General features: G+C 33.2%; 4 protein-coding genes and 1 long non-coding RNA gene across 19 annotated transcripts in view; 3 read left to right on the top strand and 2 right to left on the bottom strand.

Moving 5' to 3' along the window:
• Positions 1-42: 42 nt before the first annotated feature.
• Positions 43-991, bottom strand: LOC132907511 (uncharacterized). Its single transcript, XR_009658193.1, has 2 exons — positions 874-991; positions 43-715 (listed from the first exon to the last, which is right to left on the bottom strand). It is a non-coding gene; the product is annotated as an uncharacterized LOC132907511 (long non-coding RNA).
• On the top strand, positions 343-8,458 carry LOC132907491 (forkhead box protein N3-like). 4 transcript variants are annotated; one of them, XM_060960651.1, is made up of 6 exons: positions 343-456; positions 2,556-2,953; positions 3,046-3,479; positions 3,563-3,866; positions 3,943-4,048; positions 4,120-8,458. In XM_060960651.1, the coding sequence occupies exons 2-6, from the start codon at positions 2,581-2,583 to the stop codon at positions 4,394-4,396; spliced, it is 1,494 nt and encodes a 497-aa protein (XP_060816634.1). In that variant the 5' UTR covers positions 343-456; positions 2,556-2,580; the 3' UTR covers positions 4,397-8,458. The 4 variants fall into 4 exon arrangements, with proteins under 4 accessions (XP_060816634.1, XP_060816631.1, XP_060816632.1 ...); XM_060960648.1 differs by having other exon boundaries at positions 3,043-3,479; XM_060960649.1 differs by lacking the exon at positions 343-456 and adding an exon at positions 603-729 and having other exon boundaries at positions 3,043-3,479.
• A 119-nt stretch (positions 8,459-8,577) lies between these two features.
• Positions 8,578-20,002, top strand: LOC132907485 (interference hedgehog-like). 5 transcript variants are annotated; one of them, XM_060960631.1, is made up of 8 exons: positions 8,578-8,823; positions 8,898-9,112; positions 14,427-14,507; positions 14,726-14,980; positions 15,064-16,053; positions 16,124-16,972; positions 17,058-17,173; positions 18,230-20,002. In XM_060960631.1, exons 3-8 carry the CDS (start codon positions 14,438-14,440, stop codon positions 18,329-18,331), a joined length of 2,382 nt encoding a protein of 793 aa, XP_060816614.1. In that variant the 5' UTR covers positions 8,578-8,823; positions 8,898-9,112; positions 14,427-14,437; the 3' UTR covers positions 18,332-20,002. The 5 variants fall into 5 exon arrangements, with proteins under 5 accessions (XP_060816614.1, XP_060816619.1, XP_060816618.1 ...); XM_060960636.1 differs by having other exon boundaries at positions 18,008-20,002; XM_060960635.1 differs by having other exon boundaries at positions 17,058-17,183.
• A 70-nt stretch (positions 20,003-20,072) lies between these two features.
• Positions 20,073-22,308, top strand: part of LOC132907482 (inositol-trisphosphate 3-kinase B) — a 29,187-nt gene continuing 26,951 nt past the window's right edge. For 2 of the 4 annotated variants that reach the window (XR_009658182.1, XR_009658181.1), the window contains exons 1-4: positions 20,073-20,521; positions 20,614-20,755; positions 20,837-20,958; positions 21,038-22,155. Coding sequence is in view for 1 of the 4 variants with exons in the window: in XM_060960624.1 (XP_060816607.1) it covers positions 22,148-22,155 (8 nt within the window). In the remaining 3 variants the exon portion in view is untranslated. Of the gene's footprint in view, positions 20,522-20,613; positions 20,756-20,836; positions 20,959-21,037; positions 22,156-22,308 lie in introns of those variants that run through there. The other 2 variants (XR_009658180.1, XM_060960624.1) reach the window with 1 other exon arrangement.
• The window catches only part of LOC132907502 (thymosin beta), a 50,105-nt gene continuing 49,453 nt past the window's right edge, over positions 21,657-22,308 (bottom strand). For 4 of the 5 annotated variants that reach the window (XM_060960672.1, XM_060960673.1, XM_060960674.1 and 1 more), the window contains one exon: positions 21,672-21,715. In XM_060960672.1, the coding sequence (XP_060816655.1) occupies positions 21,672-21,715 (44 nt within the window). Of the gene's footprint in view, positions 21,716-22,308 lie in introns of all 5 variants that reach the window. The other variant, XM_060960677.1, reaches the window with a different exon arrangement.

The raw sequence follows: 22,308 nt of genomic DNA, 5'->3' as shown, positions 1-22,308 counted from the left end.
TTTAGATTGTTGTCTTTATTGTAGTTTACTGGGCTGCGACTGTTTTTAGATTCCAAAACAAGCATTTATCCTTTTATTATAACGCCCCGTACCTGTTACAGTCTTTTATAATTTATAAATGAACATTGCTTTCTGATAATGTAACAAAAGTTAAAATAAATTCTTTAAATTTAATTAAAATGTTTATTTTCATCATATCACTTCTAATTTATAATATAAAACAAGCACCGTATTTATGATGTATTTATGGTAGCTAACAGTTCATGAAGATTATATTTTCGCGGGAAATTAATTAAATACGATTAATCGATGTTGAAGATGCGATATAAGATGTTTCGGTAACCACGCGATGACGTCAAAATATGGCGTCTCAATCAGCTGGGTGTTGTGTAGAGTGTGCTTGAGATGCCCGTCTTTAGAAAACCAACGAAGACTGCCGTCTGTCTACTCCGATACGTGAGTTTTTAAAAAACCTCGTAATGTTCAGCTTCTCGTGTTTATTCACCGCTCAACGAAATTTAAACGCGGTCCCATAATCGGATGGCAGGTTAAAAACAGAAAGACGCAAAACGCTGTTTCATTTCTTAAATATTTCAATTTAGTTTTCGCCGTGGAATTTGAAGAAAATTCGGGAGTCACTGGGAACATTATGCAGAGTGATTATTAATTCAAGAAGTTTCGTGAAGAGCACTTGGTCCTGTTCAAATTTAACGACCTGAAAAATGACGCGTATGTAAAAATACATAAAATATGGTTAGCAGAGGAACTTTCTGAGCGCGTTTAAATCTCGTCTCCCTAATACGTATAACAATTTTTCTATCGTAATAGTAAACGCTTGAGGAGTGCATCATTTACGAAACGCGATGTTGATACCGTGTGCAACCAATGCCGTAGCCATTTTCATGTTTGCTCCAGTTTCGTAATCATTATCAACTCCATATTTGAATTCAACAAGTAACGCAGTGACATGTCTCGCTTGTTCTCGAATTTTTACTGTCACCTTCCATTTCATCGATTCACCGACGACTTGTCTACCTTCGTCTCGCTTCTCTTTAATATTTTCCACTTCAAAATTATGATCAGGTGCGAGCTTGATATCTGAAAACGAATACGTCTGTGACAAAATCTGTTTATCGCGTACCACGTATCGACAGACAAATTTTCTATATCAAATTTTCTTCCATCAATTACACATAACATAAAAATACATATTTTAAGAAATCTTCTCAAAGTATCCTTTAATTAATCTTGGTATCCTGTTAACAAGAAGAAAAAGAAACATTTTGAGAAACAGAGAAGGAGAGAGAGCGCCGAATAGACGCCATTTTTTTGAAAAATGATTTAAATGTATACTATCATCGTAAAAAGTTCTGTGAAATGATATATGTTGAAAATGATAGAAAAACTATCGATAACTCGGTGGATAGTGCGACGAGTGTCTTAGGATTCTTTGGTTATGACAAAGTTTATTTTCGATTGCAATGTGTTCTTAATAGCGCGGCCATTTTGTCGCTTATTAGTGGATAAACAAATGACGATGTTGGTACTTTGGGTTCGAGGCTACAGGCGCGTCACATGCGCGGAAATTCAATTTCACTGCCTACGCATCCCTTCCGTAATTATAGTATTCCTATATGATACCAAAAATAGAAAACGAACCGACATTTATTTAAAACAAACCCTCTCTATACACTCTGTAGGGCTGTCATTTATATCTTCATTATTTTGTACATTTTTATCTAGAAAATCATGATTCGAAACGTTATACGTGTTCTGTGTATATAGTTTCGAAATTGGATTTTGTTTCGTGCAGATGCACGTGACTGGTATTTTCACATTACATACTTAATACTACACAGTTATTCATTAACATAACAATATTCAATGCTTTATGAATGTTTTTATTACAATTTATAATTCCTGTAATAAATAGAAAGGAAAATTTATATTTCTTTTTACACAAAAAATTCGTGATAGTTTTGTTTTCGATTAGAGATAAGATTCGTTTTTGCGGCGCTTAATCGAGGAAATTTGGTTTTTACCACATAACCATCAATAGTGCCGTGCAAACGTTTCTGGTCAAATAGATTTTTCATTTTGAAGTCCAAATATAACGTTTAAAAAAATTTTAAGGAGAGTTATATAATTACGTGATAACGTTTATGTATTATATTATTTTCTTTCGCTTATCATATCTTTATACTCAATATTATTTAAAATTCTTTTGGACATCGCTTTCTGAATATAAAGTGAAAAATTTATCTGACCGGTAATTTTTGCATAATATTGTATCTAGGAACACGTTGCTAGGTTACGAGAAGCTGTTGCTTAGTAACAATATTCTTCTGCTTCGTTGTCGAAGCATCGACGCTTATCAATTCTTTCCCGCTTCACAAATTAAATATCTTTTCTCCCCTTCCCCCTCCCGACCCCAAAATATTAATAAGCTAATTAGTTACGAAAAATGCATAGGTGTAGATAATAATTCTCAAAGGAACTAATTCAGATATATAGATTTTTCTCTGAGAATTTCGTGATTTGATTTTGTTTTACAGTGACGAAAAAAGCACTTGACCCAATATGCCACCAGATAGACCAGATGCATCAGGTGTGGAAACTGGCATAGGACTAAGTAGCACGAAAGTTTTCAATTTTGGAGAAACAGTATACACAATGAAAGAAAAAGAAAATGCAAGTGCTTTTGTTGAAACAAACTCAACTGATGAACTTTCCATGTCTGATAAGTCCATTGAAAAAAATAGTCAATCAGATGATGATCTGACTTCCTTAAGCTGGCTTCATCAGCAGAATCTGTTGAAGGGTTTGGATATTTCAAACCCCACTAAAGACATGAAGAATGAGAATGTTTTGAATAACAATGTTTGTGATGATATGGCAGACTTTTCTGAAAACACTAATTCTGTATCCAGTTTGGATGAAGGTTATTGTCCAGGTAACTTTCAATATGTTTTAATTTTCAATTCATAATTGTAATGATATTAAGGAAATGTAATATTTCTTTCTTTTTTTGCATTTTTATAGCAGATAATAATAGCAAGATAAATAATACGACGTCGCATGGTAATAGTCAAAACTATCAACACTCGAATAAAAATAGTCAAAAATCAATGCAAATCTTTCAGGAGTCGGTAAAAAATCATTATAGTACCTCGCAAAACAATCAGACGAAGATATCATTGAACAACAATAATCTGCCAGTTTCAAATCGCAACAAACACCCAACTCATATACCATATGATCCTCACTTACATAGAAACAGTAAACCACCATATTCATTTTCTTGTTTAATTTTCATGGCTATTGAAGATAGTCCTGTAAAAGCTCTACCAGTCAAGGAAGTATATGCTTGGATTTTGGATCACTTTCCATATTTTAGGAATGCTCCAACTGGATGGAAAAATTCTGTTAGACATAATCTAAGCCTAAATAAGTGCTTTCGTAAAGTAGAGAAAGCACCAGTAAGTGTTACATTATAATATGCACGAAAAAAGATCGTTTACCTTCTAGAAGCAAAAACTTAGAAAAACTTCTTCTCTTTTAGAATTTGGGCAAAGGTTCACTATGGATGGTAGACGCTCAGTATCGTCCAAACCTGATACAAGCATTATCTCGCGCTCCTTTTCCTCCTCCGACTGCTCAAACTTTGTCTTCCCCTGAAAAACCACAAAAAAAGAACACTAGTACACGTTTACCTGATCCTATCCTCTTCCCATATCTCTCCAAAAGACTGGCATCGAGCAACATTACCGACAACACAGACACTGAAGTAGATAGCGATGTAGACGCAGCTGCAGCTGCTATGCTTTCTTTTAAACACGGACCTATTATTTTAAATCATAATAAAGGCAAAGTATTTGATAAAGAAGATATCAACTTATTAAACAAACATAATATTTTATAACTTATTCAATCATATTGCAGATCGTAAGCGGAAAGTACCGGAATCCGAGGTTCTGGTTCCTGTAATTACCAGGAGCTCCAGCGAAGATCATACTTACAGTTGTATTACCTCAGTCAAGCAAGAAAGGTAATCATTAACAGTTTTTGTTCATTAATATAATATTATAAATGATAAATTGCGCATGTTTATTTTTCAAGTAAATATCCAAGAAAGGAAACAAATCCCGATTTCGATGAGCAACGGAAGATAGCGGAAGGCGCGGACGCACTTTTAAATTTAGCAGGTGTTACCACACCACTCAATCACAATAGGACACATCACGTACAAGGTATTAACTCGACGCCAAAGTCCGATGGTACATCAAAGCTGAAAAAACGTTCAGCTTCGAATGATTATTCGAACACACCTGAAAAAAGACGTAAGCATTGGCCAAAGTGGAGTGAAGGGAAGCGGTATTTAAAGCAAATTATATAAGAATGCTTTGGTTGTATGTACGTATATAGCATCACAAGTTTCCTATTTTTCTTTTCCATATTCAAACGTGAACTTTTCAAAATTCTATCTTCGGTATGGATTTTGAGACTGTGGATTTAAAATCTTGCGTTGCTGATAATTAATCTGTTGTCTTTTGGATAAGATTAACGTTAATGAAGATTTGCATCGAAGTTATTGCCATTGTTAGGCATCTAAAATGAAAAAGTGAGAAGAACACAATATGTTCTGTCATATTAGAAGAAAAAAATTTATCAGGTGCATTTCTATTTAAAAGAAGAAAAAAGTGTTGAGACAAAGGGACGGGAGTAAAAGAAAAGAAAACAAATTGGCGGTCGCTCAGGGTTCAGAACTCGCTATATGCCAAAATGAATTCAGTAGCACTAAGCAACAAGCAATAATAGAAGAATAGTGTTAAAAGAAAGAAAAAAATTACTTTCTCAACGTTAAGGCATGGATACAACTATAAGTAAGTGGTTCATGGAACATCAATGACGAAAAAGGAGAACAATATCGCGTACTAAAACTAAAATAACGATAAACTTTTTAGACCTGTTGTGACAATTATACATATTAATTCATAGAGAGTTTAATTAATGATAATAGAGTTCTATATTAGGTTTTTTGTAGATATGTATAGAAATATAATTGATATCTATTCGATAGAGAAATTGATAATATATTTAAAAAAAGATTATATATATATACACACATATATATATATATATATATAGATGCGCACGCGCGCGTACCCACACATACATACAAACATACACACACTCACTCTCACGCACATATATACATGTACACATGTTCATGCTCACATGCTCATTAATTTACACTTAAAATACATCTGGTCATGTACGCAGCTGTATGTGTGCAAAATGTGTGCCGCGGAAAACTATATAACAAAAAGAACTCTAAAAAAAGAAGTCAAGGTACACTGAATACGGATTTGAAATGAATAATATTATCATTTCATGCCTTTTTCTACTCTCTTTGTGGCTTTTGAGATGATTTTGAACAGTGCTGTATATATGTAGATCCTGTAATGTATGCAGAGACCAGTTTTAAAAAAAATTTGTTAAGGCATCGATATATATACGTATATATATGTGTATATATATATATATATATATATATATATATATATATATATATATATGTATATATATGTATATATATGTATATATAGCGTCGAATTGATAAATATCGATTGGAAGAAATGTATAAAGGTATAAACCAAGAGTGTCATCCTATTTTTATAAAAAAATAAAATAAAAAACAAATATATGTATAATATTAAGGAATCTTGTGAATACCTGATAAATAATGAAGATGTATATGGCGGTGAAAGAAAAATATTGAATATGGATAAACTGGTCTTGTATACATTGATATCGTAGTTCTGTATAGAGAGAACGTATATTTTTACAGGGCACTGCCCGCGTGATAAAAGCTCTTCCTAATAATTGCTAAAAAAGGATATGAAAGAAATACAGTTCATTAGCTTAAACCATTTATTAATTATATCTTGCGTGACACTACAAACACAGCATGGTAGCGCAGCCTGAGTATTTCCATATGTTTATATGCCATATATAATGTAAAGCCTTCGTTAAAAATGGTAAAATATGAAATGCATAGTCTTGATTTTAAATAATAAAAAAAAGACAAGACAATAGCAAGCAAAAACAAGCTCATAGAGAAAAAAATGATCTTGGTTACCAATTAAAAAGTGGCGAAATTTTGTTCCATCGGAGACGTTTCTAGTCTTACGATTATACTATGTAAAAATGGAATGATATCAGTTATTAGGTTGATAATGATATTTAAGCGTCACAATTGCGATTAACAGTAAATTGTTATTTGTAATATATGTTACTGCTGGCTCAGATACATTTCAGACGCGAGACTCATTATTATCGCTTCTTAAGAAGGTGCAATTTAGTTTAACTTATTAACGATATATTGTTTATTCTCTAACGTTTACTGTCTAGTTACTCTCCAAGTCGATGGGGTCAGTCAGTAAAGTTATTACACTTAAAAATATTACGCTAAACTGTTAGATGTTATTAATGTAAAGAACAGACAGCGGTGGGAAGGAAACTAATTAATTTTAGCATCACAAAAGCGGATTAAAGATACTATAAATTTAAAAAGAAAAAACAAATGGGCAAATATCGAATATAAGGCGCGCTGCCAAAACGTTTTGTGTGATTGTAGCTGGTCAGCTACAAAGGGGAAAAAAATCCAAGATTGAAAGAAGGGTGCAAGGAAGAATGCCATGTTTATACGCAATCGGGGAAACCAGTTTTGAGAGAAATATTATGTATATTTCATGTGAATGTAAAATTGTTCTATTTAGCACATACGTATTTATACACTACACATATTACATAAATATATGTAATATAAATGCTTTTAAATTAAATATGCTTTAAAAGCAAAAAGCAAGTACGTGATCGGTAGCGGGGACCTTTTTTCGAAATTTGTATATGCACGAGCAAGACCAGTTTTTTGTAGACTTTACGTTTTCTATTGTCTGTGATATTATTGCAAAAGTGGACACACCTTGTTGTTGTTGTTGTTAATTATATTTTGGTGAAACAGAAGTTTTAGAGCTTTATAAGTTTTATTCTTTAGGGGCAGAGGGGAAGAGAGAAAGAGAGGAAATAAGAAAAGAAAGAGTAAGTGTTCTTGACACTTCTCTGATATTATTAATTGGCATTCTTGCTGACACCTAAACATTCTGATCTAGATAGACGAAACTGGCATCTTTAAAATTAGCAATATATTATAGATATTCTATTATATATATATTGAAAGTAATATCACAAGTTTTCACACTATTTGTTGAAATTTTTAGTCCTAGCTTTTGTTTGCTATGACTGAAGATCTGTTCTTCCATGTAGTTTATTCTAATCTAAATAAATTATGGGGTGGGATGCCATTTATAATAATAGTAACGTAGCTAATCGATCACCGTTACAAATTAGAATAATCGATTAGCAAAGTGAACATAAAGCAATATATACCAGTTGATCCTGACATTGGGCAGAATACTCGTTAGTCAGCCGGTCCGTACAAAATGAAAACGATATACCTTCATCTACTACGATACAAGTCAATGTTACATCGCGCGTTTGTATAGAGAGAAATAAGTATAAAAAAATTGTAAAACTCTAATCGTACAAGATGGTTAACTTATAGAGTATTTTTTATGAAGTATTATTGTAGCGTATATTGCGATATAAAATCATCATTTCTGTGAGCCAGCGTAATTCTTAAAGGCATATAAATTATTATTTAACGTAACATTAAAATCGTCGTTGTTTCCTATATCAAATGGGGCCGGCTGATATACATAAAATTAAAACACCATCGACAACACCTAAAAATAAAAAAGAGAAAAAAGAAAAGAAACATCAAATATAAGAAGCAAATCATAATAATTCATTGCATCGCGACTAGCCACGGACAATCAAAATGTAATATGGTGTTTAATTTGCTTCCATTACATGACATCGTGCCAAACGCAGAAATCATTTATTTTGAGGAACAGATGTTTATTTATATGTATATCTACAAGTTGTATATTGTACGAATTTTGTTGGCGTAATATGTAATATTATTATTATTATTATTATTATTATTATTATTATTATTATTATTATTATTATTAATATTATTAATATTAATATTAATATAATTATTACTCATTTTAAATCGGAATACATTGTAAAATGTTTGTTAAGTTTTTGACCTTGCTTACATAATTGAGTAAAGAATATTTAATATTTTAGATTGTAACCAAAACAGACCTTTATTAATGAAAAGAATGTGAAAAAATCAAACGTGCGCAGAATTGGTTATTTAAATTTGCATCCTTTTCAATGACATGCTACGACATGCAACTACCTATATATATAATCATGAAAGAAATTATTAATCGTAAAAAAAGTGTAAGAAAGAAGAAGACAAAGATCAATTGTTGTTAATTAATGTTACTTTGAATACAATATATTAATATATATTTCTATATTTCAACTCTTAAATTATTTACGTCTATCATATTAATAATTAATAATTCTTTTTGCTGATTAAAAGTGACATACAGTTTTTATTTATAAAATCGTAGTTGGCGCGTTTCGAATTTCGAAGGTGGCGCTATGTACAGAAGCGTACCGCGCAGGATATCTGAACCTACAGTGAAAAATTCCTCCTTCATGATCACCCTGAAGTTAACCAAATCATATACAAACTCGTAATATAAACTAAATTTTAACTTTTTCTTTACACTCGATTATTTTTAGGATGTTTAATTTTTGATAAAACGCATTCACTTTATTGTCAGATTTGAAATGGCAGTGAGTCACGTGACTGCACCGCAATGTACCAACCTGCACGTGAGTACCTAGATCGAAGCACACGTCGTTACTATACTTTATCGCGGTTCAAAACCTGTCGGTCTGCATTCCAGTGTGCTGGTGGACGCCAAGCGTCGTGTACTATAGGAGGTCGAACTTGGTGAGCCTAGTAGCGATCACTCTGAAAAAAATGAAGTGATTTATCGGTGAAAATTATTAACACGGACACTTTGTTTTCCTCCGACGAGGAAAATTGTGATCGATTTAGCGAAAAATCAGAAGGATCTGATAAACGTATAGATCGTACGGCTGGATCGAAGGAAAAAGGGTGAGTGTGCCAAGCATGATTATTACTTTTGTTTTCTTCTTCTTCCGTCGCTGATCTTTTGCCTTTCTTTTATTTCTTTTGCTCACGTTTCTGATTCACCATCCCGTAAAACCATAAATATAATGGGACCTGTATATACTGTTCGTCATGGAAAACTTTTGTCGCGATGTCGCTGTGAGAGATCACCTGCCGGAAGGGGTGAGCCACCAGTATTTTTCGTGAAATTTGAATGCAGTGGATAATGCAGTGAATAAATCGGATACATGGTATTATTAATGATACCAATTGTTAAAACTATTGACAATTCGGAAAACGCTCATTCAGATGATACCGCGCTACTTAATGCGCCTGCGTTGTAATAAGATACATATGCATTATTGTTGGGTGAGATATGGCAAGATCGTAAAATCGGAGATATTCAAGTTTATATATATTAAAAACTGAGATAATAATTTGAGGCATATAAAAAAAGATAAGGTGCTGAATACCTTGTTCAGAATCGTATGGTGTTAATTTTGAGTTTTCTTCCTTTGTAGTTTTGTGTATTTAAAAAGAATTACATGTATAGAACCTGAGAAGAAGATTTTAGACGTATACAATTTGCCATTTTTCAGACAATACATGTATTATAAAAGAATTTGGTAGATTGATTGAGTAATAACTTTCATGGTCAAAGTACTTCTATGAAATGTATGGAATCATTATCGATGTCGCTAATATATATTAATACTTTAATTTACAACCTCGTTGCATGTCTACCACCAAGTATACGTTGCATACTTACTGATTAAAGTTTCGTACGCATTTTGATACACGTAGTCATGCGGATGAATTGTCAACTTCCCGGTAAAGCTCATCAAATTGAACCACTTATAATCGGTACAATAGCAATGACTATTAGGGCAAAACATTACTATTTCTTAAACATTGTTATCGTTTAATCAATGAAGATAAAATGACATAAAGTATTTATTTACTTAAAAGTTATAGCGTTAATGGTCGAACAAGTAGCGGTTATGGGAAGTAGTTTAAAATAGCGTATGACACATATACGGCCAAATATTCGTCGCTCGTTTTACGAAGCAATCGCCATGCATGCCGAGCAGCAAAGTTAAGTTAGTCATGTGTCTTGTATCGGGATGAAACACGACGATGTGAAGAGAATAAAAGTTCACGTGATTAATCGACGATCAACAAAAGGAAGGATCCACTTGTCAAATGCGTTCGATCAACGGGAACCTGATCTTCCTGGTTCCTGTTTGTTACACATAACGGAATACCATGGAGTTTGCTCGTGGAAAAGTAACATCAATTTCGACCCTATTCTAAAATTATGACACAACTTCAAAGCTGTTCAAGAGGATTTATTAAACCATTACTAGAAGAAAATTTATATTAAACCAAAGATTCATTATCATTAATAAATGGATATATAATGCAATATCAAAGGAAGTTAAACAAAATTACAAAGATCGTAGTATAGATCAATATATTTTTCGATACAATTTTATTCTCTGTGACAGAAAATCTCACTGTCTTTTCATTCAGTTAGAAAAATTTTTTGGCGACTTGTATAATAGTAAATTAAAAGAAAAAGATGTGTTCTGTAAAATATTTTGAAATATTATTAACATTTTAGTGAAACAAAAAGTTATCATTGGTCATAGAAGTTATAAATCTATGTAAAAGTCAATATAAAATATTTTGTATAATACGTCTAATAAATATTTAAAAAATGATAAAAAGTTTCTACAAGTGTCCAAACACTTTTTTAGCCACTGTAATTGTGTAAGAGGACTCAAATCTTTCTGTATTTTGGCCAACGGGAGAAGAGTCGCGAGTTCGTGAAAGTGGAACTCAATTCCACTGATACATCGTGATCTTTGATCAAGCGAGAGGATCACGAGTGCAAAAAGGATTTCGGGGATTGAGTCTGTTCTCTGATCAACGACAGGTTGTAGAACAGAGTCTAATTCTCGTTTGACTATATGCTTGTGCGCGTGTGTGTTGTATGCGTGTGCGTAACTCGGGTGGCATTGGCCCGTCCGTAAGGTTAGGTTGGTTGGAGGTGCGCGCGGGGCACAGGGGCTTGACAACCACTGCTTTGGAATTCGAGTTCTTTATTTTTATGAGAGCCAGCGTCGGAAACCAGCCTCTTTCGAACCCTTCTCACCTGTTACATACCACCGGCATTTATGCTACCATTTAACCAGAAGTTAAGAGTCCTCCCGTGCATAAAACACGTTCAACTATCTTGCCAATGGGTCGAACGCGTGCTTTTTGTCCCTGTGATTTCAGCTTCGATGAAAAATCCCTCCTCTCTCGACCGTCAATCCTTCGAACCACTCCTCCGGTAAATTCATTTCTTCGTAACAAACAGTGAGTCCTCATGAGAAATCTTTCGTACAGTTCCATTCGTTTACTTTGATAACAGAATTCTATTTGTTGGAATGAAATGTCAGTTTGTATTCGATTAAACGAATTATCAATTGAATTTATTTGGCTGAAGCATAAATTTGTATTGTACAAGTGAAAAGAGGTTGTGAAAAGAATCAGTGAACTTTTAATATAAATGAAGTTTTATTATATTTACTGTTTGTTATTATTGGGTTGTAACATAAATTCGTTCTATTTTTGTATTTGTCACAACATACGTAATACACAGTCGGTGACAAAAATAAGTGGACGTATAGTAGAGGTAGGTATCAATGAAGTTTAATCGAACTAGTACTAGTGTTATATATTTAAGTTTTATTTATATTCTTATAATATATAGATTATTTAGTAAACAATTGAAGTTAATATTTACATTTTTGTGTAAACAAACCGTATTTGACGAAACATTGATACCTACACTACCGGCTATAAATATGACACCTACGCGTTACATTCATTGAAGGACTGTATGAATTTATATTATATGAAATTATTATATGAAACACATATAATACGAATGAAATAACAGATTTATGATAAAATATAAACAGAAGATAGAAAGAGTAAAAAGAAATTTGTACTAAATATCAACTAGTATCCTAATATTTACGATCAGCACTGTATTTCCAATTTTTATTACCTGTCCACTTGTTTTTGTCTCCGATAAAATGTATAGGTATGTATGTACGAAAACAGGACAGATTTATGTTATAACTCAATAGATTAGTACTAATTTAAGTAACAAAGATGTTGAAAGTGAAATTTTTCTCTTAGTGCACCCATATACATATAATATCTATTAAGAACGTTTGAGGAAACATGTAAGCTTTCTGTGGAACAGAAAATTCTCTGTATTAATTTCAAGCGTTAAATTATCATGTAAGCGAATGGTATAGCGTAATCCATGAATGGATCTACCTACATTTGACGCGTATGTTAGCCAACAAATAATTTCTATTAGTATTGGACGTGTCAGCGCGGTTTTCTGATCGTCACTCAGGACGGTCAGCCGCTCGCACGTGGGTGGAAAGCGGTGCGCGCAATGAACGACGGTTTTCGACACCGTATATGGTCAATTTCATGTTGTCATTGTGGCACCTCTGTCGGCTTCGTTTCTCACGATGCAAATAGGTTCTGCATTTCTGCTTCCTTTAATATCCTTTTTCGTAATTTTTTTAATATTCAATCGCGCGAATGCTAAAAATAATTGAAAATTATTGAAGAAAATAATTGAAAATAATTGAAGAAAAGAGAACATAATAAGAAGACTACGAATATTTATGCAAATTCATATTTTTATAAACAGAGCTAATAAAAGAAGAACTTATATAGAGATTTGTTTCATCTTCTAAATATTAGAATGAGTATTTTACATACTTTGTATAATTGTACATAAACTATGGATTTTTGTGCATTTATAAGGAATTTTAATACATTTACATTTTCCATAAATGCATAAAAATATCTAATAGGCCATTTCGTTTCTACTCGTATCCTATTAAAATTCTTCTGTTTAATTATAAAGTGATACAGAGTGACATGAAATCAACAGAAATGTTTTACTCGCGTGATCTTCAATTTGTAATTTCTTCCATTATTTGTCGATTTATCTTCATAAGTAGAAGGCAATAATGCCTGTCGCGCATCCATATTTGTTTTGTATAGATAGCAATCAGTTAAAACAGTATTTTGCTAAAAGGCTACTTATAGAGAAAGCTATAATTATATTTCTAAGAAATGCGGAGTATCTTCTTTCATTGATGAGTACGATTTTACAAATGAGATACGGATACTTACCTGAAACTGACACGTTTTGTTATCTTACATATTAACATATGAGACTCGCTCTAAGAAATCTGTTCCAAGAATTGGTAAAGATAGCGGCGACCAGTTAGTGCAGCGCAATTGTATACTGCGAATATTTTACATAGAAGAAATGAAACTTAAATAGAAATTTATTTCTAAAATACATCTAAAATAAGTATTGTATTTTAAAATGTGCATATTGTACAATTTAAATTCCTTAAGTGCATAAATATCCATAGAGAAATAATGATACAACTACGAGATACTGACAGCGTATAATCACAATCACAAAAAAATATAATCACAAAAAATTACCATCAAAATGTTTATAAATATTTTATATTTTACACCAAAGTTGTGTAATTGCTATTTATTAAATAAATATTGATACTAATTAAGAAGCAATATAAGCCAGAATTACAAAGAAAGAGGAGGTGTTAGGATCGGTACAAAATAAAATGCAATAATATTTTTTCTTAGATTAAGAATAAAAAAATTAAATAAATCCAAATCCATTTTGTAGCTAATAAGGCAGAAATTAATAAATTATATGTATAGTCATATTAAATAAACAGAAAGTGGCTATATAACTGGGAAGCATTAATATTAACTAGGGTTAGGTTATTCTCTGTTGTCATAAAAATCAAGATTTCATGCGCAATCTCATTTCCACCACTGTTCTCTGAGAATCCTCTTGATTGCTGAGAGCTTTAGCGCGGCAGAAGCTTTTAAAATGAACCGCATTTGGAAACGAATATAAATCGTGTTATACTGTATCCCTTTGGGACTGGAATGCGCGACCCATTTGGTGGAGCGGGGATCGTTCGTGCCGAAATGACGAGCCATGATCAAAACTAGAATGAATGCGTTCTATTTCCACGTGAACTCGCCATGTTCTATACTTAAACGTGGTGGTTGGCCGGCATTAATTTTAGTGGGCCCTCTCTCTTTCTCTTTCGAGACCGGCGCCTCGCATTTTTAACCGACAAAACCAAGACTAAAAAACGAATAACAAGAATGAGAGCAACGCATGTGACTAACTTGTACTAATTTTTGTTTTCTTTGATTGCAGAATGAGTCAAGATGCGACCTGTGCTTTTTCTATATGCCGTTATCACGGTCCTACTTCATGTCCTAGCCAGCCTTGCACATGGTCAGTTTTGTCTTTTATATTTTTTATTTATGATATGCATTACATTTTAATATACAGTGGTTAAAGAAAGTATTTACATACCATTTTATTTATTACAGCATCTACATGCTGATTAATTACGTTCAAGTATATTATAATTTGTATCATTTTTAATAGTATTTTCGTGCGACTACAAAAATTGAATACTATGAAAATTAAATTATTCGTATAAATTACAGGACAGAAGCAAGAACTAGGCATGATCTTCACTAAACACCCGCAACCGTTGGCCGCGCCAATAGGGGATGATGTGAATTTTGAATGCAATTTGAATCTCGGAGCAGAACGTTTCTCCTGGCGCCATAGACCACTAGGTTCGGATAGGTGGTTGCAGGTTTTCCACATGTCTAGTAACGGTGGCAAAACGTCCAGGCACGTAGTGAACTTTGACAATGAATCCAAAGCCGGAGATTACCGTTGTATAGCATTTTATGGTAAATATTTTTGTATTTCATTTTATTTAACATCTTTCACAATGTTTAAATTATAATTTGGTAATTTGATTTTACGTTGTTAGGTTCGAGCGGTTTAGCTTCTGACCCGGCAAGATTGACGCTTGCTACGCTAGAGAAGTTTACCGATAAGAGCGAAGTCATTATAAACGTTCCAGCAGGGAATACCGTGCCTATCACTTGTCCTGTGCCTTACTCAGCCCCAGAGGCGATAGTTGAGTTCTACAAAGATAATAATCCTGTAAAAAATGTTAACGTAGTTGGTAGCAAGACCATGGTCATTGAAAATGCTAAAGTATCGGACAGTGGATCTTATCATTGCACTGCTGAAAATTACATAACTAATCAGTTATATCGGAGTAACCATAAGACGATCCTAAACGTAAACACAAATACCAGTTTTCGAGCACCATACTTTGTTAAACAGCCACAAACGGAGTACAAGGTTTTGAGGGGTAAAAACGTAACTTTGGAATGCTTTGCCGCTGGTTACCCAATCCCTTCTGTCACGTGGACTAGATTAGGTAGTTCGTTACCACTGAACTCCATTAAAACTGCGATGGGCCTAACGATAATTAACGTTCAATCAGCGGACAGGGGAGAATACGATTGTATATGGAGTAGCCATGGAGTAAACATCAAGTCTGTGATCATACTAAAAGTTATGGAAGCTCCAAAAGTGATTAAACCACCGAAGGCAGCAACGTTCTCCGAAGGTGGAGAATTGGATCTCTCTTGCACGGTAACGGGCGAACCACAGCCGAAATTTGAGTGGCTAATTAATGGTGAATCTTTGACACCTGGTGGTAATGTGGAAATCGAAGGTTCGAGTCTTTCTATTTCCGAGGTTGAGAAAAAGCACGCTGGAATTGTCCAGTGTGTCGCGAGTAACGAATATGGGTCCCATTCTGGTTGCAATTTGCTAAGAGTGAACCCTAAACAACATATTGGGACGACTGAAGCCAAACAGGATTATGGAATCTCTAATTCAAGACACAAACATACAAGGGGAGGAGGAAGAAGAAGGAGTAAGGAAGGGAAGCGTAAAGGCACTGGTAATTTGTTGCACCGTACATATTGCTTAAGTACTTCATGTTGATTTTATCGGGTTTTTTATATTTGTAGCTGTGCTAGTACCACCGAATCTACCGAATGTCACCAGACTCTCAGACGTGTCCGTGATGGTTAGGTGGTCTGTACCTGAAAACACAGGACTGCCGATACAATTCTTCAAAGTTCAATATCGCGAACTTGGACAGAAGATGAATGGCAGACAAGCAAAATGGATGACCGCGAACTCGGAGATACCGAATCATGTGCGGTCGTTCGAAGTAACCGATTTACAACCTAATCATACTTATCGGTTTCGAATTGCTGCAGTTTATTCGAACAATGATAATAAACTTAGTCCAAACTCCGTACGTTTTCATCTGAATAAAGATGGCGGAATCGAAAGCAATAGGATGCCAATACCTTTGTTGACGAACACCGAGGCTTTGAGTCCACACGAAGTATTACTCATTTGGCAGAATTCGGATAATTCGGCGAACATCGATGGTTTCTATGTGTATCACCGAGCTTCTACCACAGTTAGCGATTATATAAAAACCACGGTTGAAGGAAAAGACTCTTTCAACATAACTATATCCCATTTGCAACCGGATACAACGTATGAGTTTAAAGTTCAGAGTTTTTCCGTAGACGCAGCTTCGGAATTTTCTAAGATCCTTCGACAAAAGACGAAAAGAGCTGTAAATACGAACGAACATACTAATCATGATAATAAAAATGATCATGGCAGCAATTTAACATTAGATAGTCGAGTAAGGCCTGCAGATGATAAAAACGTAAATATGTATGCCATAATTGGCGGAGTTCTCGGAGGATCGACTTTGTTGGGCAGCTTAACTGCAGTCGCAGTAATATATAAGAGGACGAAGCACAAACAAAGCCGGGAATCATCGCAAAGCGAAGGTAAATTTAATTTGTAATATCATCGTACTCTGAAAAAAGACAGTGTACGTCTTATAATAGATTATACATTAATTTTTTATTTTAGGAAAACCGATAACAAACGGAAGAGTAATGAATGGCGGAGTAACTGATTCGAAAATAAACATAACATCAAATCCACTTGCTGGTCTCGATACATCTGAAGATATAATACAGCCTAAGGTCGGTATTTGTAAGTAACAATATCAATACTTTCGCCTTGTCAAAGGAAAAGAATGACTGAGGGCTATTTCGATTTGAGAAATGGACAAAGATGTCATACCAATATTTTTTATTTCTGAATTAAATATCAATTGTCTACGGTCATTCAATTTCCTAATTCTGCTAAACGAATAGAAATATAATCTTAACTGCGTACATAGTTATCTCTATACGCCTTGTCGATATTTTTATCGCAACTATTCGTACTGTCGTGTGTGTGTTCTGTCGGCTTGTAACTCTGAGGAGCTCGACCCTAAAGTAGCCAAAAAATGAAAAAAGAGGGTTCTATATTATTTTTTTAATTTAAATTATATCGTTGATATTTTTACAAGATAATTCCAATGTAGGAAGTAAACAAATCACACCCTAATGGTACGCAATGAAATCTAATCATATAGTGTCTATATACATAAATGCTTCACTGCCACTAGAGGAGACTTCATATTTAACTTTCCATTAATGCTTTTATTTTTCTGCACACTCGATAGATTGACACATAAGACCCTGGGCGCTAAATCACTATGTCCATCCATATCCTCAATGTCATTGCACGAACGTAGCACATTGATTCGATCATTATTACCATCAAGCCTGATTAAGTCCCATTTCGATGGCCTATACTCGATAATCGAGTCGAATCACGGGCTCCACTGGGTTACAGCTGTACGCCACTTTTTCTTTTTTTAATTTTTCTTTTTTTTTTTTACAAGCAACTACCATTTATTTTCCTCCCTCCGCACTCTCGCGCGCGACTGTATCTATATTTACATTCAACTAACGTATTTCTGCTTTCAGACTATTCGATATTAAGAAGACTAGTCTTTTTTAGCTTTAGCAATTGGTCGCGTGCTGTTCTTTAAAATTCTACTTGCACACTCTCTGCATTCTCTCTGGAAGCCGCTTTTCTTTCGTATTTTCCGAACACCACACACATACGTTATATATTATCTACATGCCTGTGCCTCTCTGTGAATGAGATCTGAAAGAAGCGAAACGAACACGCATGTTTCTAAACAGACCGGGCAACAGTCGCCGATGGAAATGGCATCGTTTCTTAACGGACAAAACAACAGCAACAACAACCATAACAACAGCGACACAGCTGGGACTGACCAGTGAAACGCATCAATAGACTGAGAATCCCTTCTGCTCCAGGAATCACTGCCTATCGAACAGTCTCTCTGCGACCAACCATTTTCCTCTATGCTTTAAAAAGACTTTTATAGTACTCAGACCGTATTTCCAGATGTCAATTTTATCAAACTTTTATCAACTACGTTGCGACGGGAATATGCGAAGAAAACGATATACGAATGTTGTCGCTTCCAATGATGCTTCTTTTATTAGTGAGAAACTTTAGAAACTTTAGTCATTCATTAGGTTTACAACGAGTGAACCGTTTTAAGACATTTACAGGGTGTCATAATAGGTATGCTCAAGTGTTTCAATCAAGATTGTTAGATATGTATTCATTTAACGATCGTATCCTACGTAATCAGTTTTAAGTTTTCTTCTTTTCTCTTTGACGGTAAACTGCGACTTTTTTCAAGCTCAAAATAGAATTAGAAATTCACGATCGATCATGAAGTGGGTAAAATATGCAAAGTACCTGTCCGCTGTCTTCTTCGACCTCTTCGTTCTTTTATCTCTTTGTTGCTCTCTTATAGTATATCTTTGTCTCTTTTTGTATCCACTTGATGGTCGACAATTAGCAAGTTTCATTTGTAATTAGACACGCAAGAACGAAAAATTTATGAGCTCGTAATTTAAACTATATTCGTTTTTGTAACATTTAGCTTTTACCGTATACTCGCCTAATTTTATACTAATTTTAATCCAGGCAGCTTTTACGAGTTATGTTTGTTTCCTCGTTTAAATTAATTAGCGTCCATTATTTTATGTTGTAAATACGTGAGATATATTAGTGATTATGTCGAATTTAGAGGCGAATGATTTTGTGCCTGATGAAAAAGACAGCTGTGCTATGTATTTTATATAATACTACATGTTTTAGGAAATATTATCGGCGATGCTGGAATTTTCCTTGGAAATTCTTGAATCGCGATAGAATGGAATTTCGTTCAAATTCTTTCTCTTTTTTTAATGATCATTGTATCGTTATCTTATACATTATGATTATTCATACATTATCGTCGTTGATACTGATAAAATAATGACTTTAACGGAATAACTTTTACGTTAGAGAGCGAACAAACCTCATACGAATTGCTACTAGAATAATAGAAATAATTCAGTCACACATCGCTAACAGTATTTGTTACGTAATATCAAGAACTTCTAATAACAGTATTTTCCTAGCTTCGAGTTAGATGCAATTTCTTTTAGTGACCGATATTAGATTCCAGACGGTAATCAAGCTTTACGATGAATAATGCGTTAAAAAGAATCCGAGAATTATATTTAAACATGCTAGAATTTTTAGTCAAAATTTCGATATCAAAAAAAGGAAACAAAAATTTGTAAATAAGTATTTATACAATTTTTTCGATTTTACGTCGTTCTATATATAATATATCTTTTAATGTAGTGTTAATTATTTAAATTGTCTATTTTAAAAGAAAACAAAGTCAGAAGATCAGTTTGCAAGCGGGACAAGAACAAATTTTTGTACATATATACTAAAATGGGTTAAATTTTATGAAGGAGCATATTGTGCCTTAAATCTTGCCTATACAAACTAGTTTTAAGACTAATTATTTATGTATCTATGTATGCATATCGACATTTTGTGTACTTAATTTTTTTTTAATAAATATGCTGAAAAAAAGATTCGATTTCATGTTGAATGTTATACGTTAAAGAACTTTAAATTTGAATTTTAGTGATATTTCTAGTAAATTATTCCTAACGTATAATTCAAATATGGAATTCAATCCGACATAACCTATAACTGGTACACATGCATGATAACACATACGAATAACAATTATAAAATTAAATGCCTTTTATTTTTATTGAAAAATTGAACGAACCTATATAATGGATACGAATATTAGTATGACTGTAGAAAGTGCTGTAGAAATGTTCACATCTATCATGTGTTCTTTAAACGAAATTGGTAAACAAACATTTTTATCGTTCATTGCTGATAATTGGAAACCACAAAATGTAAAGATAGAATCTCTTTCAAAGAATGTGTATGACATGACAGATGACTGTCATAACAAACGTTGTTCACAGGAAGAAAAGTTAAACACTATAAAAAATATTGTCATTAATATTAGAAATAAAGTACCAACAAATGCAATATTTCAATCAGAGGAGATTGTATCACCAACGATTGGACAGGTCTGCTATTTTCTAAATAAGTAAAACTATATATTAATTTTTCAACCTATATGTTACAAAGTAAAACTATCATAAGTTTTATAACTCTGCAGAACTCAGACTGTGATCCTCATACAACAAAACATGTTGATGCATTTCTTTATGATGAGAGCGAAGTAGATGAACTTATAGAAAGTGGGGAGCTAAATACTTTGTATTGTGCTGACTGTGGGTCCAGCAATTTGAAACAATACAGTAAGAAAACTTAACATTTTTCTTGGATTATGTGATTTCCTTAAATCATATTTTATGAAAACAAAATGTATTTGTTTTTAGATATCATTTCACACTCCTTATCAGTGGCTGCTATATTGTATATATTTCACAGTGTTTTACCAAGTTTAAGTGAAAAAGTTGTACTTGATATAGGATCCCGATTGGGTGCTGTTTTATATGGAGTAATGACTTTTCTTCTTTTCTAAATAACAGTTCAGTAATTAAAAGATGTATGTTATTATTTAAAAATCTGTCCTTCAGGCACATATATTCACATCTGCCAAGAAGATTATTGGAGTTGAAATGAATAAAGAACTTTGTTCACTTCAAAATGACATAGTAAATAAATACAAAATGAATGATCGTATTGAGATTGTGAACAAGAGGATTGAGGAATGTCCTGAAATCATTCAGAAGAGTAATATCATTATTATACACAACCCATTTGAATTTTATGTTTCACACTCAGTACATAGAGACATTTGGATTTTTTTAAAAGCCACTATCCAAAGTGGAACAATTCTAGTTACCAAACCATCCATTGAAACTACTTTTAAAAATCTAAAAATTAAAGAAGTAAATAAATGGGTAAAGCCTTATGAAAGAGAGGTGACTATATCAGGACCTCATATATTTGCATCATTATTTTTGGACCCTACTGAATATGCAGATATTAAATTCTATGAAGTCATCTAAATTTAAGGAAACTATTAAAATCGAAAATACATAATTTCGCAATTTATTAAAAAAAAGTTTGTTTAATTTCTTGATTTGTTTTGCATAAAGAGTTAATAAAAGTTTAATTTGTTAATCGTAAATTTCATAATCTTTTCGTTTTTTGCGAGATAAGAGGAAGGAAAATAAATCGTTTAGGAATCGTACGAAAGCTAACGATTTACGATACAGATGCAATCGCGACAATAACTCTTGCGTCAATTGTAGGTGGAAAGCTTCCCTTCTAGGAGACTGATTTCAATCCAATGGATCCCCTCCTTTTACACAGGAACTCGAGTATAGGTGGTCACCGCGGTATGGTCAAGTTCAAATCTCGAGTTCAGTCGGCCATCAGCTACGATTGACGTACAATCATTGCATACATGGTTTTTCTCAATTAGCACAATCAGAAATTATTATCCGTGGATAGCGAGCAACAATGAACATAAAGAATGTTTGGTCAAATTTCTCAGACTTTAGTTTAAAAGTTAGGTTGTTTCGTGACGTAAATGTGTCAAAAATTTAATACAATAAATTTACTTTTTTGTTTTCTTGTAAAAAAAACTCTTTGTTGTATTTACAAATTTTTTATAATAATTGTTTATAAAATTATTTTATATTACCAATCTGGAATAAAATGCAGAACACGACATCAATATGGACAGGTAAGAATTGTACAGTGAAATGAAAAATTTAGAATGATGAATATCTCTCTCTATCTCAATTCTACGCATGTTTGTAACAATATGCATTTTGCATGAATATTTTCTAATAATTCTTATTGTTACTCCATTGTTAGAATAAAAAATTTTCAATTT

This window comes from Bombus pascuorum, chromosome 5, assembly GCF_905332965.1.
Source record: "Bombus pascuorum chromosome 5, iyBomPasc1.1, whole genome shotgun sequence".
NCBI classification, from domain to species: domain Eukaryota; kingdom Metazoa; phylum Arthropoda; class Insecta; order Hymenoptera; family Apidae; genus Bombus; species Bombus pascuorum.
The sequence above is the reverse complement of the archived record's forward strand: the minus strand, read 5'-3'. Positions and strand labels throughout refer to the sequence as shown.

Bases quoted from the DNA above. Each gene is read 5' to 3' on its own strand.
- LOC132907485 (XM_060960631.1), top strand. From the start codon at position 14,438: ATGCGACCTGTGCTTTTTCTATATGCCGTTATCACGGTCCTACTTCAT. The intron at 14,981-15,063 runs GTAAATATTTTT...TTACGTTGTTAG, and splicing joins CCGTTGTATAGCATTTTATG to GTTCGAGCGGTTTAGCTTCT. The intron at 16,054-16,123 runs GTAATTTGTTGC...TTATATTTGTAG, and splicing joins AGGGAAGCGTAAAGGCACTG to CTGTGCTAGTACCACCGAAT.
- LOC132907491 (XM_060960648.1), top strand. From the start codon at position 2,581: ATGCCACCAGATAGACCAGATGCATCAGGTGTGGAAACTGGCATAGGA. The intron at 2,954-3,042 runs GTAACTTTCAAT...GCATTTTTATAG, and splicing joins GGATGAAGGTTATTGTCCAG to CAGATAATAATAGCAAGATA. The intron at 3,867-3,942 runs GCAAAGTATTTG...ATCATATTGCAG, and splicing joins TATTTTAAATCATAATAAAG to ATCGTAAGCGGAAAGTACCG.